At 35.8% G+C, this 16,877-nt stretch overlaps 1 protein-coding gene across 3 annotated transcripts; it reads right to left on the minus strand.

Annotated features, from left to right (window-relative positions):
• Positions 1-764: 764 nt before the first annotated feature.
• LOC138309844 (solute carrier family 25 member 32-like) lies at positions 765-16,704 on the minus strand. Of its 3 annotated transcripts, XM_069251085.1 has the most exons (8): positions 16,643-16,704; positions 16,329-16,478; positions 14,193-14,352; positions 13,692-13,780; positions 10,736-10,896; positions 10,121-10,234; positions 8,518-8,663; positions 4,544-7,377 (listed from the first exon to the last, which is right to left on the minus strand). In XM_069251085.1, the coding sequence occupies exons 2-8, from the start codon at positions 16,474-16,476 to the stop codon at positions 7,221-7,223; spliced, it is 975 nt and encodes a 324-aa protein (XP_069107186.1). In that variant the 5' UTR covers positions 16,477-16,478; positions 16,643-16,704; the 3' UTR covers positions 4,544-7,220. The 3 variants fall into 3 exon arrangements, with proteins under 3 accessions (XP_069107187.1, XP_069107186.1, XP_069107185.1); XM_069251086.1 differs by lacking the exon at positions 4,544-7,377 and adding an exon at positions 765-3,721 and having other exon boundaries at positions 16,329-16,695; XM_069251084.1 differs by having other exon boundaries at positions 16,329-16,697.
• Positions 16,705-16,877: the final 173 nt, after the last annotated feature.

The raw sequence follows: 16,877 nt of genomic DNA on the forward strand, positions 1-16,877 counted from the left end.
AGCCCCAAAAGGGCAAATTTTCTTAATTTTAGCTTTAAAATCCTACTATTCCTTCATTCTTTGATGGATTTCATCCTTATTTAGTGTGAAACATCATTGGGGAAAGACAATTATTTTCTATATAAATGAGCCTGGTCCGACCCCTAGGGGCTGAGGGGTGGGGCCCCAAAAGAAGAAAATTTTCTAATTTTGGTTTTAAATTCCTACTCCTCCTTAACCTTTGAGTGGATTTCATCCATATTTGGTGTGAAACATCATTGCATGGGGAAGAACATTCATATTTTATATAAATGAGTAAGGTCCGACCCTTGGGGACAGAGGGGCGGGGCTCAGAAGGGGGAACTTTAGGTGAGGAAAATTATATTTTATAAAGGACCGAGGTAAGATATGGGGATGGAACAGAGGGGGTCCAAAATTGGAGCTTTGATGAAATTTGGCTTTAAAATCTGACTCCTCCTTCATCCTTGAATAGGTTACAACCATATATGGATGAAGGACTACCAAGTTTGTTCAACAAATGACCTTTACCTATTTCAGAAACTTACATATTCAAAAAAGGAGTTCCTTGTATTGCTTATATTAATTAGTAACCACTACTTTATACTGTGACTTTGTTGTTTTGTGCCATGAGTCAGATGACCCTTAAGGCCCATGGGCCTCTTGTTTTTCATATGTTAACATGCACTAGCTTAAATGTCTTGATGTGACAGGAATGGAAACAATTTAAGAACTGAACAATTACAAATTTGACAAAACAAATTAAATGGAAAATGTATCGCCAAATTTATTCAAAAATAAAATATACACTAACATAATGGTATTCTCACATATTCTTTCCTGAAAAGAGAAATTATTAGGACAATTTATTATTTAAACTTAATCACACTTACTAGTGTAACACACTAAACCCACATGGACCTGGCACACAATTTTTTAGCCAACAGTATACTATTATATATAATTAAGGACGTCCTTATGTATACCGAGATCCCCACTGCGGGCGAGTTGACTTATAAGACGTTATGTCCATCTTTTATTTACAAACAAACAGAATGACACCTTCTCTGATTGATACGCTTGCGTTGCACACATTTATTACATAAAGTGTCTACGTATGTACAAATGTAAATAATTTCTAATTTAAAACTAATTTTGACAACACACCATTTTGATCTGCCCTTTTATAGATGAACTAAATAAGCCTTCGGCGATCTAACTAATTATAGCGACTGACCGAAGGGACCATTCTGATAATACGCATAGATATTGTCCCTTTAGTTAATCTGTATACCAGGTATTCATTGTATATTCTTAATGTGTTTATTGTTTATGCTTTTGTGTACGTCCGTGACCATCCTTAACATGTAATTTTATTTGTTCTTCTTCTGTCTTGACAAAGGGGCAGATCGCCTCGAAAATTTGACAATCTTTTGTCCACACTGTTAGAATTATACTTCTTTGCCCTAGCTATATTTACTACTTTAAGTAATTCGTATCCTACAGACATATGTCTATATGAATCCAGTGTTATATAAAAAATAACTGTTGATATTACTTCCTTGACCCATAAGGCCATATACATGTACAGTACACATACATGTGTATGTATACTGTTGGTTAAAAATTTTGTGCCAGGTCCCTGTGACTAAATCGTCCACATTCTTACAACACATCTCACACTAGTCTACAATACAATATAATCTCAAATTCAGATTGAAGTTAAAGTACCCGGTATATCAAATTTTGATACATGTAGCTACAATGACCTCAACAACAGGATTACCTTGGTTTCAGCCTCACATTTTCAGAATTCTCAATTGTTCTGGCATTGTCATAAGCCTCACTTGAACTTAATGAAGTAAGAGAAGTGAGATCAACTGTGGGCTTCCAACAATTATATTGCTTTAGTTTAATTCTTAAATGAAAATTAAAAACAATTTTTAGTACTGTATTTGTCCCAATAAGCGCTCCCATTCCTATTAGGCCCTCCCTTCCCTTTTTAGACCTTAATTCCAATTACATCAAATTAAATGCTGACTGAAAATATGGAACCTGTGTAGATATCTTTGTTGGTTTCTTTTCCACATTGATTCAGGCTTATTTTTAGCAATAATCTTAAGTAAGGCTAGTCCAAATTTGGTTCTATTAAATGCCCCCTTATTACTTTCAATTTTCAAGGGTTGTGAGCACTTATTGGGATGAATACGGTAATTAAATCGCACATCTGACTAATATCATCTCTTTTTTGATCAAATGATTGTGACTTGCACTGAATACATAACTATTGACTAGTGTAAGTATATGTACAGTACATGTTTATCCCACATTTTACCATACAGAGTTATTTGCTCTTGTTCAACTACGTAAAAGTGCAATTATTTATGACACAGAACGATTTGCTTACCTGGATCAACAATCATACCAACAGTAACAAATAGTGATATGTCAATAATTAAAAGCATGGTGTGAAAACTATCACACTGCGATTGGATTGAAAACTATCTTCATAAAAACATATTTACACATGACTATATCCACGTATACAAAACATGAATATTTGGATGCGACACATTTTCATTTAAAATATTACAGATCATTGTGATGTACCCGTAATTAGAAATTACACCTCAATATTCAACATGTTAAAGAGCATTAACGTGGTATTGTATTTCACCCTAAACATGTAAAGCTGCCTTCCCCCCTTGCTACTGAATAACAGCAAATGTTTGCTGAAATTTGGAACCGATAAAGAAACCATTGTACACATCACATTCATCTAATCTTAATTCAACATTGATAAGGTGAAAACAAAAATTGATAACAATGATAATGAAACAAAAAGTTCAAAACAAGCTCATAAAATTAAAGTCTTAAAAACAAACACACCAGAATTTGAAAAAAAATGTTTGTGAGTATGTACTTTTTCTACCTAGAATTTTGTTTTGAGGAAACTGATAGAATTTCATAAACCAGATAAGGAACCTCCATATAAAGTAAGAAACAGCACACTGGATACATAGTATTTCTCAAGTGTTCAAATTCACAATTTAATGTCAGCTCAATGTCAATAATTTGTACGGTACATTTGTATTACAAAATAGAAAACTCGATCCGTATTATATTGTAAATAATTCGTAATAATACAATCTTCATCTACACAGCATATTTATCTCATTGATCATTAGTCAGGCGTTAAATATATAGCATAAATCGTACTAGGGTAAATGAGAGGCTACTGATGCTGCACAGATCAATAAGTCAAGGATAAATCATACCATATTTGGTTAACTGGTGTAACTAAATGCTAACCAGAATTTTCCATAATGCAAAATAATTACAAAATATTCTGAAGATTTTCATTTTCTAAATATATTTTTCCAGATTATGTGACTCTTGAGTATGTCTTATTAAGATATTTTACTTTCGATACCAATGTTTCCTGTATGTTAATTTGAAAACAGAACAGATAATACTAGTTTCATCTCTTAAAAAAATTCTTACACAATAAAAAGTAACCTCATTTCTTAAAATGAGCTCATAAAATGAACAAAAAACTCCTAAATTCACACAATTAAGTTAAAACTCTGATCAGCTGGGGTTGGTCTCCACTGTGAAATAGGATATAATATTTTCATACACAACGAATGTGATGCAGCAGGCAGGAGTCACTCGGAGCAGGCTCGGCAGTAGACCTTTGTAGAATCCTCTCCAGCCCTCGTACCTGTCAACAGAGCAAACGTGTGGCACGGTCAGGCAAACGAAACACGGGTACACAGCTGGACGGAACAACTCCCTCTCTAATGGAAATCAGAGTTGTCTGTCTTTATCGACAGTTAAAAAATGAACTAATATCTAAACCTATGATACAGCAATCAATACCTGCTGACAAAAAAAAAGACGAAACTTCACACACACGTTGATTTCATAATACTCAGCTTCAAGTAAAATACTGCAATTTAACTGTAAATCATGAAATAACAATGAACAAGTCATGGGGCAAGAAAATAAAAAAATAAGTTGCTGTGAAAAGTTGGTTTACAGTATTTTGGCGAAAATAATTGAGAATTGGCAAACATCAATTGAATGCAAGTCACCATGTGAAATCAGTTGGAAAATTACTTCATTTTAAATGTGGCCAATCAGAGGACAGCTAATTTCATGTTTACTTATTACAGAGTTATTTTCTCTTGAAGGTAGGTATTTAAATAACTAAGTTGTCAGGTTTGTATGTATAGATATAAGTAATCAAAGTCTTTATAAAATATGATTTTACAATAATTATAACGACTGCTGTAATAATCAATACCTTTGTTCAAGGGCAGATAACTCTATAATGTGCTAAAATTCAGAATATTTGCAACCATCCAATGAAAGTCAAATTAATCCTGTACTAGGATCTCTAATCAAAAACTCAAAGTTGATCGCTCCTTGTTAGAGTTACAAGAAACTTAAATCCCAGAAAACCAGTCAAATTAAAACATATGATATCTATAACATATGCTGGTATGATTGATATTGAATTATAAAGAAACACACAAATAGATACATAAATAACATTTATTTCTTCATTCATGTATTCAACATTAAAACAACTTTAAAATATAAACATGTTTCATTGAATATCCACTCACATAAAACATCAAAAATAGTTTGACAATGAATATCAGTTTTAAATGCTGATAAAATAGTGATTGAAATGTTATTGGTCGTCATTCGTTATAAACATTTAGTCCAGCCTGTTGACTCTGGAGAATTCAAGGTCATCATTTACAAAATATGTAAGCAATACTCGGGCGCAATTAAATAAAAGGTTATTAAGGTAGTATGCCAAAATTTAGTTTTCTTTGATTTAGGTCAAAAGTCAACCTAGATGTCAGAGAAATTCAATTTTGGATACTTGGCATGACACCTTTTAGTTACCGCAATAAAGCTACTGAACAGTGAACACAATAAATAAATAAAATATTATGGCCCAGAAAATGATGGAAATACATTACAGGACTAAATAAAACTCAAAATGAAGTCTTGATAAGTACAGTAACAAAAATGTATAAATTAGAAAATTATTGATATGGGGACACTTGGGGAAAAAAATTGGCCAACAATTTTCAAAATGTGTTATAAAACACAGAAAGATTCGAGAGAATAAAACATAAACACTCACACATTCATTAGTCATAACTTGCTTTCAAAAAGAGAAAATCAAAGGGAAGCAAAATTAACAAAACATCAAGCCTGCAAACAAGGGAAGGGTTGATTATATGACAGGAACACATATATATATTGGCTAACAAAATAAGGGTAGTATTAAATAATCTCCCTGATGTACCATCAACAGGTATTATTTAATTCCACAGTGATATGGGATTTCCTATGACCTTGAACAAAACTAAAAAAATGGCCTTAGCCTCAGACACCTTTTATCTGACATAGGTCATTTTTTTTATTCTGGGTCACAGGAGTGTGTCAAGTCCCTGAGATTAGTTCTAACTACAAGCACGGATGTTTTTTTCAGATAAGTGAATATATCAACACTATGAAACAGTACCTGGAAATTTTTGCAACAATCATAAATGATTTTAAATAGATAATGAAACAATTTTATAAAAAAGGAACATTACTTCTTGTAATTCAAACTATCAGCAGTTTTGTTTTCATACACAAAATATATCCATAAATCTTATGTTCTGTACAAAGTTTATCACAGATTAAATACTGATATTTCAATTATCTTTAATAAATTAAGTAGTCTTATTAAAGAGGAAATGCAACTATAAATATAAATAATGTTCTGGTCTCAGTCAGCTAAACGTTTCATAAATAATCCATAACACGTGATCATATACACTATCACACAATTGAAACAAAATACTGATACTGTCATCAAATATCTAGTATCTAGTTTACACATCTTTGGTATTTACGCATCCTTGAAAAATAAGGGGCATTATCATTGTCATTATCTATCCCTGAACTGTGTCATACAAAACTGAAGGATTTGTTGTATGCGACAGAAGAGATTTTATGATTGGTAGGGGTGACCATCACCAATGATTTTACCTAATGCAATTCTGTTGCTATCGAGGAAAACACTTGCAGACTACCATTGCAATAGTATTGCGATAGAATTGAATAAAATTATTCTGAATTCTGTAGTAGAGTGTTGGTTTTGAGTCACTTCAGGATCCCCTTACCTGCTAGCGTCAATAACAACTCAAACACACTGATGATCGTGATCAAGAATAATGTCGGTGTTTGTTTTTGAGTGAGTGGCAAGGGAAAAATGCCTTTTTATCGTCACTGTTAGTCTGTTGTCATGTCAAACTTCTGGGGGTACTTACTACTTCATTTAACGGTAGTACAAATTGCAGAAAACTATCTGAAAATTTAAACTTTCGATAGTTTGGCGTGCTATCAGAGATTGTTATTGGCTTGTGGAATTTGCCATCAATTGATCACATTAAGAGGCATAAGATCGCAATATTCTGATAGTTCAATATCTTGTTACACCCCTAGTGATTGATTGGTCAGTTTTCCTCTCCTGGAACTCCCTCAATTTTGCTATGACATAGTTCACTGACTGTCACCGCTGGAGTGGATATAATGAGAGTGATAGTAACCCCTAGAATATCGAGGATGGTATCAATGGTATAGATGGGAATGTAAAAAAGACAAATAATTTAAAATCTCTCAAATAGGCATAAAATTTTGATTGATAAGTTCACAATCAGATTAAAATACAGATCCCTATTCTAGCTCTGCTACATAAAATATATGACAACATCCCATAATAACAAAAGTCATGCTTTTATGGTCTTTTTCACTATCCAATTAAATGACCACTTCCAGAATGTTAGAATTTTAAGAGACAGAAATGTAACAAAATACGAATCATTGACTGATTGAGCTGAAGAGAAGTTCTCACAAATATCTATAACAAGGAATGAGACAAAATGCTGACCTATTGCACAAATGAAATACATCAGCATATAAAACAATGATTGAGATTTACTAAAGATATGTCAGATCAACCAGATCTGTTGAGTCCTTTACAAGGATTAAATGAATGTCAGATGTATATCTGTTGATTCCTCTCGGATAACCTTTATTTTCATTTCTGGAAAAAAAAAATTTTCCAAACACATATATCCTATTGAAACCACAGGTTCCTATACAGATGAAATTTTATAGTATCCGAAGCACCAGAATATGAATCACTATCAACTAGACTTGCTCTTCTGTTCATGGTCTCTGGCGAGTTTGTGTTTTTTCCATGTCGACACATATTCGTAGAGAAGAAACACTATACAGATGTTCGGCGTCACATGTAAGAGGTAGACACCGAAACCTTTGTAATAGCCACGAACACCTTCATACCTGTTCAAAACAAAATCAACGGCTGTCGGCATCTACACAATAGGCAAAATAAACAACAACAAAAAAAAAATAGCAACAAAAAATGTTAGTGGTAAATCAAGACTACATTATTCACAAAACATTCTACAGGTGTAGGCGACAGCCTAAAATACACCCAGTAATGCAAAATAGATATATCTTGAAGTAGCAAAAATACACCCTCAAGCAAACAAAAACATCTGTTGCATTCAGTCTAAAAATAACAGCTACTGGTAAAATGAAATATGAGATTAACATTCATTGATGAAAACATGCTTATGCCCACTATACCTTCTCATGAATAATTAATTTGGTGAACGTTATTACAAAATGTCACAATCGGGGTCGGTTTAGGCTGGGGGGGGGGGATAGGGTAGAGGAAAGCTCGTAAACAACATACTAGACCCAATAAGTGACCCTTTCCCCATAAATAACCCTCCCCTTTTGAGGCCTCAAGGTTATTTACCGCTACCTCAAATTAAATACAGACTAAAACTGAAAAATGTGGTAGGTTTCTCTTTTTGATTTTTTATTGCAAACTGTTTACCCGGTAATCTCTTACTCTGTGCAAAAGTTTGTGAAACACCCTTTGGTCCTAAGACACCTTTCATTTTTAAAAAAAAAATTTAAGCACCTGGCCTGGGAGCTTATAGGCTATAATACAGTTGGGTAGAACCATAGCTCTACAGCTTGTATATAGCAAATTACTCCAGTTTCTATCATTGATAGCCTAATGAATGTTGTCTCCAATGAAAATATTTCCCTGGAATCTCTCCAGGACACACCTTCAATATAACCATACTATACTTAACTGCAATATTTGCCGTATGATGTTGAGGTTGCCGTTGTTATCAATCAAATGCACAAAAGTCACTACTTGAGAGTAATTATTTCCAATATTCCGTTTTTACTACATATTACAGAGTTAGCTCCCTTGTGAGTAGGTATCAATTGTGACGTCATTATTTTGTGTATGAAATTCACACCATTTGCTCTGAAAAATGACTACACGTCACAATCAATACATACCCACAAGTGCAGATAACTATGTAATATGCAAATACAGAATATAGCCTTTCCCAGAACCCTAGATGAAAATCCCTACCATTGATATAATCTTACCGGAATATTTGCCGTATAATGTCGAGGTTGCCGTTGTAATGTCTATGCTGGTCCTGCAGTCGTGAACGAATCACTTGGTATGGGTACGTTGTACTGGCCGCTATAATCTTAGATAGGGCTGCAAACACAATGTACTCCAGGGATTTCTAAAACAGAAAAGGATATTGGAGTAGTGTGTATCATAATATTCCTAGTTTCCTGATGTCTTTCATAGACTACTCAGAAGACAAGTTTCTGATTCAAATTGTCATTGACTTGAAATAAAGACTTGAAAAATAAGTTTATAGGGTAAACATCTCAATACATAGTCAGTCATGTATTTTTTTTCCTCCAAAATAAGGAAAAAAGGCTAGTCAAGGTTGGCCAAAGGATCTGCCAACATGCTAATAAGGCCAAGCAAAATGCAGTGTCTAAATGCTTAGGGATGATAATCACCATTATACTCAATGGGTAACTTTGATAGTTGTCTTTCTCTTATATTTTTGATAAATGACACACACACACACAATTCTTAGGTAAAGATTTTTCTGTGATGGTTGCTTGATTCAATTATCTCTCCTTAGTTTCATTTTCAACCTTCAGATTAAATGATCTCCCCCTGATTTTATTCTTTAGATTAAATTATCTCCCCTTAATCTTATTTCAACTTGGCTCGTTTTCGATTATGCCGTTTGACTGTTTGGACCTAGTTGATGGATTATGAATTAAAAACGGACCTCATGACTTTATATTATTTTCAGACGAGCCTTGACAAAGCCCTTACAGGCCTGTATTAAAAACTGCAGGTTCATCAGGATTTATACTTGAAATAATGACTTTAACAAACGGTTGAACCGGTTGTTTCAAATAAACAAAAACTGCCTTCTCTCTTCATGATCAGATTGTTTATTTTCCCTTGCTTTTATTTTCAAACTTCCTTTTCATATTAAATTTTCTTCCATTGTTCAATTTGTTACTAGAATTTTTTGATCTCCTGTTAATTAAAGGGACAATTCAGTCTAAGTGTACATCAAAATTAGCACATATATCAGAAACAAACCAGTTCTGATGGAAATTAGATAGTTGGTTATACTTAGATATGATAGAAAAAAAAAAACTGCAGAGAAATGTATGTGAAGTGTTCAAACTACCTTGCTGTCCGCTATTACACATTGTGTTCGGAACTACTGTGTCTAGAACTATTCAAATCGCTCTTACAGTAGTGTGTTTACATTATTAGGTGCATGTTTTTGTCTAAATATAATTTCACCAACTCCTCAGTGGTTATGTATTGTATTTGATTAATGCACATGACTTTGGCTCGGGTATGGGTACAGCATACATGTTATACCTGCTTAATCGTATTGATCAACGATTTGGAATTTCAACAGTATCAATCAAAATACTTAACAATGTCATGGAATTTGTCAATATTTCTTTGTAATATGGTTCACAAGGAATATGGAAAAATATATTTATGTCATATTTTGCTTTGTGATTATGTAACAGAATTAGCCTCATTGAATTATCCCTTTTAACAATTCTATTAGCATATCAATATCTTTGAATTTTCTACTACTAATAATAAGTACATTTTTATCTATATGTCATTTTCTTTACCTACCAGGCGATAATCTAAATGTCGCTCCCTGTAGATGTTATATTGGGTTTTCATTTCCTCGTAGGCCATGAACTGAACAGCACCGTGAGATATACCAAACACTCCTGGCAAGAAACCCTGGAAACAAATATCCATAAATGAAGATAGAACACCTACCTGGGAATAGACAATAGACAATATGTGGAAAACATGAAATTTAGAAGCATCACTTGCCATGGAAACCCTGAAAACAATCTGGTCCTGATTTCTAGAACGCTCAAGTCAAAAATGAACTTAAGTCTAAAAATATTAACATAGATTCCACAGTATAAATAGTGTACGTTTTGGCTAAGTCTATCCATAATGAGAAGAAAAGTATCGGACAGAAGAGCTCCTACTTTCATCCATATGCCCACTTCATGAGACAAGAAAATATAATAGACAGAATGGCACACATTACTTTCTTTTGCATGTGAATAATTTCACAACCCAAGTAAATTTGTGAATTTTATATCTGCAAATGAATATCTACTACTTTTATATTGCAATAATTTATTCCACAAATATTAATCCTTGTTTTGAAATAAAAATCACGAAAATTATTAGCCGCAAAAGAGAGTTGGTTTACACTAAACATACTCTATATAGACCTCGGAATCCTTCAGTCTTGAAGATGCGGCCCAGCGCGTCGAGCATGCCTTTATAATTGTTACTGGGTCCGGTCGTCTGTTTGTCGTACTGTAGACACATCCTGGTCTTTACAACCCAAATAGGGTTAGTCAGGATCAGGGTTAGGAAGCCTATAGGGATAAAGTTGTAAAAATGTGTTTATTATATAACATATCAACCATGTACAATGGTAACTAATACCATAGCATAACATGATATAACAACTCTGATTCTTGTGTCAGTAGTCTAGAAGCCTATAGGGATAAAGTTGTAAAAATGTGTTTATTATATAACATAATAGTAGTCAGTGTGTCAGTAGTCTAATATTCTTTTACTGTAACAACAGTAGCTAATACAATGGTAACTCATTCATGGACAGATGCATGTAAGGGTAATCTAATTGAAAGTAGCATAGCTAGCTTGTTTTTATTTTGTTTTATTAGTTAAACGTCCTATTTAAAGCCAAGGTCATGTAAGGATGTGCCAGGTTTGTTGGTGGAGGAAAGCCTGAGTACCCAGAACAAGAGGCCCAGAGGGCCTGTATCGCTCACCTGGTTTGTAATGCCAAGTAATGTTCTGAATACAGGTCCATTGTTTCTTTTCTGAAGGAATTTTAATATTAACCTCTAAATCCCCTATTGGGCCCCACCCCTCCTGCCCCCAGGGGGTCAGAGCCAAAATTTATACAAGTTCTGTTCCCCTTCTTCCAAGGATGTTTATGGCCAAATTTGGTCACAATCCAAACAAAACTCTAGGACAAGAAGTGATTTAAAGGATTTACCTCTATTTCCCCTATTGGGCCCCAACCGTCCTGCCCTCGGGGGGCCAGAGTCAAAATTTATACAAGTTCTGTTCCCCTTCCCCAAAGGATGTCTGTGGCCAAATTTGGTTACATTCCATTCAGAACTCTATGACTAGTAGCAATTTAAAGGATTTACCTCTATTACCCCTATTGGGCCCCGCCCCTCCTGCCCCCGGGGGATCAGAGCCAAAATTTATACAAGTTCTGTTCCCCTTCCCCAAAGGATATTTGTGGCCAAAATCGGTTACATTCCATTCAGAACTCTATGACAAGTAGTGATTTAAAGGATTTACCTCTATTACCCCTATTGGGCCCCGCCCCTCCTGCCCCTGGGGGATCAGAGCCAAAATTTATACAAGGTCTGTTCCCCTTCCCCAAAGGATGTTTGTGGCCAAATTTGGTTACATTCCATTCAGAACTCTATGACTAGTAGCGATTTAAAGGATTTACCTCTATTACCCCTATTGGGCCCCGCCCCTCCTGCCCCTGGGGGATCAGAGCCAAAATTTATACAAGGTCTGTTCCCCTTCCCCAAAGGATGTTTGTGGCCAAATTTGGTTACATTCCATTCAGAACTCTATGACTAGTAGCGATTTAAAGGATTTACCTCTATTTTCCCTATTGGGCCCCGCCCCTCCCGCCCCCTGGGGACCAGAGTCAAAATTTACACAAGTTCTGTTCCCCTTCCCCCAAGGATGTTTGTGGACGAATTTGGTTACAATTCATGTAGAACTCTATTACAAGTAGCGATTTAAAGGATTTACCTCTATTTCCCCTATTGGGCCCCACCCCTCCTGCCCCCGGGGGACCAGAGCCAAAATTTATACAAGTTCTGTTCCCCTTCCCCAAAGGATGTTTGTGGCCAAATTTGGTTACATTCCATTCAGAGCTCTATGACAAGAAGCGATTTAAAGGATTTACCTCTATTACCCCTATTGGGCCCCGCCCCTCCTGCCCCTGGGGGGTCAGAGCCAAAATTTATACAAGTTCTGTTCCCCTTCCCCCAAGGATGTTTGTGGCCAAATTTAGGTACATTCCATTCAGAACTCTACGACAAGTAGCGATTTAAAGGATTTACCTCTATTTCCCATATTGGGCCCCGCCCCTCCTGCCCCCGGGGGATCAGAACCAAAATTTATACAAGTTCTGTTCCCCTTCCCCCAAGGATGTTTGTGGCCAAATTTAGTTACATTCCATTCAGAACTCTATGACTAGTAGCGATTTAAAGGATTTACCTCTATTTCCCCTATTGGGCCCCGCCCCTCCTGCCCCCGGGGGACCTGAGCCAAAATTTATACAAGTTCTGTTCCCCTTCCCCCAAGGATGTTTGTGGCTAATTTTGGTTACAATCCATGCAGAACTCTAGGACAAGTAGCGATTTATAGGATTTACCTCTATTTCCCCTATTGGGCCCCGCCCCTCCTGCCCCCGGGGGGTCAGAGCCAAAATTTATACAAGTTCTGTTCCCCTTCCCCCAAGGATGTTTGTGGCCAAATTTGGTTACAATCCATGCAGAACTCTATGACTAGTAGCGATTGAAAGGAAATGTTGACGGACAGACGGACGCCGACGGACGCCGACGGACGACGGACGACGGACGCCGCGCCATGACATAAGCTCACCGGCCCTTCGGGCCAGGTGAGCTAAAAACCACCGACCAGTGGTCAGTATCTGGCAACTGCCCCACTTAGGATTAGAACCTGCATCCCAGAGGTGGAGGGCTTATGGTAATATGTCGGGACATCTTAACCACTTGGCCACCACGGCCCCTGCATAGCTAGCATTTAGAATATACTTTGATATCTCAATGACTGCTATATTATTTTTCATTATTACATTCAAAACATCAAAAATAATTCAATATAAAATCAAAACTGTAACTCGTAAAGATTCAGGGTAAATGTAAGCTTCAATTTGGACTAAAAAATCATTGCACAAGCAAGCCATAAATCATTTTTCAAAAAAAGCAAAAATTAAAGAATTCTACAGTCTTCATATTTTCTGTCTACATTTAATTCGAGGTAAGAGAAATTGAGGGCTAAAAAGAGGAGTTGCACTTATAGAGATGTGGGACACTTATTGGATCAAATATGGTACAAATGGTACTAAGTAGTCAACACAAACCTGCTTCAGAAGCTGCTAACATGTGTTTTGCTGGACCAAGGTTCATACGAGGGTCACCATCCTGCATCCAAGTTTTGATGCTATTATAACTGCAATACAAGATATGTGATCAATAATCAAAAAAGTTTTTTTCTATAGCCTTATTAATTTTGTTTAAAGTTTTGTGAGTTGAGAAAAAAACAAAATTGGAGAAAATTACAGACAAGATAGGTCAGGTCAATGGAAATTCTTAAAATCTTAACCTTACTTGATTAGTTTTCTATTTATAAGCCTTATGGTCTCTCTCTGGAAGATGATAGATTTCTCATCATCTTATACATTAATGGAGTTATCTAAAATAAGTTTTTCATCTTTTATTGATAGTCAAACCTTTTTTAGCTTTATTTGGTTCCTTTAAAATCCTTTTCTTTTAAATTTCAACCTGTTTTTTGACTAATTTTCTTCAATTGCATCCAAAGAAAAGTCAAACAACTTTAACCAAGTAAACAAAACTTGACTTACAATAGGAAGTAGAAACCCCAGGACATTCCAGCCCCCCAGACATTAGGGACCACCCCTCTGTAGATCCCTGTAACTCCATCTTTACGGATAATCTGCAGGAAAGCATCGAATATCCCGTTATATTTTGGTCTTGATATTGTGGCCACCGATCCTTCATGCACTGAAAAAAAAAATTGAATGATCCTTCAAAGAAACAGATAAATTGTAGTGAAAGCAAAACTGGAAAAATGCTCTTTAACCCTTTCACCACTGTAGGCCATAATGGACTCATCCAGATCAATTGATGGTAGAGTCTACTAAAGTTACATAGGGGTGAAAGAGTTAAGGGTGTTTGGTTGATATCTATAAACTTCAGATGACTCTTCTGATGCTGTCATTTTAGTATTTTATCATATCATATGTGCTAAAGTTGTTACAGTAATTAAACATTGAGAAATAAAATAATATATTCATTTTGTAACTTTTCCTACATATATACACGTAACAGGAGAGGAGGAATGTAGCAACCAGACCAGGGTTTGAAGCCGCAACCTCCGTTCACTAACCAGATGCTCTACCAACTGAGCTAGTTTATCTGTTAGCCTGATCACCGATGACTGACTCAGTCCAATTCCGCTACATTCCTCACTTCTAATTCTCCAAAGTCTTCGCCCCCAAAGATGCAACACTCACAAGTTTGCATATCCCATGCTAAGCATACTCCAAATGCTTGAAACAGGGGTTAGCAAGCTCAACAATTTTGCAACAGGAGAGAATTTAATCTAATGATATAAGACTTTGACAATGAGAAACTTCTGATGGTAGACACTATGTAAAGATAAAAAATGTCTTGTCCTGCTATACCTCTAACGTTGGAATAGAGAGAATTTAGAAAATGAAGCGGCCAGACCTGGTTTAACTATTGTGACGGCCTAACCGTTGACAGTGACAGTGACGTACTCACTGCACAACTTGCCCAATACCTATTGCATACTGGGTTACAATATAATGCTAAACGCCAGTTGATTAGTTGATGGGTGTGGCTTATATCGTGTGATATTTGTGACCCACGTGTGATAGATCTATTCTGAACTCATCGGGAATTACCTTGTTCATAGAACTGCAGGGTTTGTCCATACTTTCTATTACCTGCATTTTTTACAACAGACGCTTCTTCAAAGAAGTGCAATTGTTTTGGAATGAAGTCCATAGCTGGCGATAAATGCAGTCACACGCTTTTCATGAGCTGCTGTCCCTGTTTCAGTCGGGATAGACTAGATAACTTTTCGCGTCATCGCTAATTTATGTGTCTCTACTGGCGGCCCATGGAACCTTTCGCACCGTATGAACATTCCTCTCCAATAAACAGGTCATTATTTTATGCCTGTTAATTGAAGGTTGCTTAACTTTCTAATAGTCTATAAACTGTCATTTTGTTGGTAATTAAGCTTTTGTTCCAATGAACAGGTGTCGGGGTCAAATGTGCAATCACATTCTTTAAAATCTTGTGATAACCTCCTTTGGCCACACCAGCTTTTATTTACTAATCTAATGATAAGATAATCCTTTATAATGAAGATCAAGTATTTCACGATGAAGTTTACCGTCCGTCAGTATCCCATTAGCATAAGATCTTCCACAAACGTTTTGTTATCGGACGCAGCCAAACTCCGCACACTGTTCTATCACCTGATGTCGGGTAGGCTATGTAAACTCTGCCCCTCCAGACGATTGAGAGAACCACTCGTCCAGTTCATAATATCTGTCACTCAACATACAGAGGTATTACATAATGTATTTTGTCAATGGTAAGGCCGACACGACAGGAAACCCAGAACCTCGTAACACTAACTGGATACTCTACCAAATTGGCGACCTGCATTGTAGCAACAGTATATCACCTTCTGACTGACTTTTCTGCTTCTGCAAGGTCCCTCTATAAAGCTGTGGGAAACCAAATCAGTCAGAAGGCGATATCTTTTCCGCTACAACAGTAGCTACCTATATAAGCAGTCATCATTGATCGACACAGTTTTATTTCGCTACGTTAAAATAGATCTTGAAAAATAAAACATGATCATTTTGCAACATTTCATACATAAAACCCTTCATCTAATAAAGGTCCTTAATTACACGCTGTTCATATACATGTATTACCTTGAAATCGGATTTTTACAAGATCTAGAGGATGTAGGACAAGAGTCGCTATCACTCCACCACTAACGCCAGCTAGAAGGTGTTCCCATTTCACATAATGAAATAAACTTGCTCCCGGCGTCCTGCTTCCATTCCCAATACCTGGCATTTCTAATTATATAAACAACACTTTAAACAGATCGTCTATTTCAAAGGAACCGCATAAATGTCAATGGTTTTCTCATTTTTCAAAAACTTCTCTATTTTGTAAGTTGATAGAAGAGATATCACAGTTGCAGACGAACAATACTAAGAACAAAATCAGACAAGTTTACCCTTCAGCTAAAGTTACATCATTTCTACTGCATGGCCACAAAAACGGAAGTAGAAAGTTAAGTGTAGTCGATAAAAAGACACTTGGCAAAAAGCCGTATAACATTCGTGTTTATTTTGTATTTCATATCAGAGTAAATTAATCTTTGTGGTCTAGAATTGTTTCTTTACCCCTTTTTCAAAATGAATACGATTTTTGTAATTTGACAAGTTCAAATATTATGAACTACTTTTTTC

This window comes from Argopecten irradians, chromosome 15 (assembly GCF_041381155.1).
Source record: "Argopecten irradians isolate NY chromosome 15, Ai_NY, whole genome shotgun sequence".
Lineage (NCBI taxonomy): Eukaryota > Metazoa > Mollusca > Bivalvia > Pectinida > Pectinidae > Argopecten > Argopecten irradians.

Excerpts from the sequence above, each read along its gene's own strand:
- LOC138309844 (XM_069251085.1), bottom strand. The coding sequence starts at position 16,476 with ATGCCAGGTATTGGGAATGGAAGCAGGACGCCGGGAGCAAGTTTATTT. Across the intron at positions 10,235-10,735 it reads GATTCCGAGGTCTATATAGA|GGTTTCTTGCCAGGAGTGTT; the intron begins GTATGTTTAGTG and ends ATTTGTTTCCAG. Across the intron at positions 8,664-10,120 it reads GACATTTAGATTATCGCCTG|AAATCCCTGGAGTACATTGT; the intron begins GTAGGTAAAGAA and ends TTTCTGTTTTAG.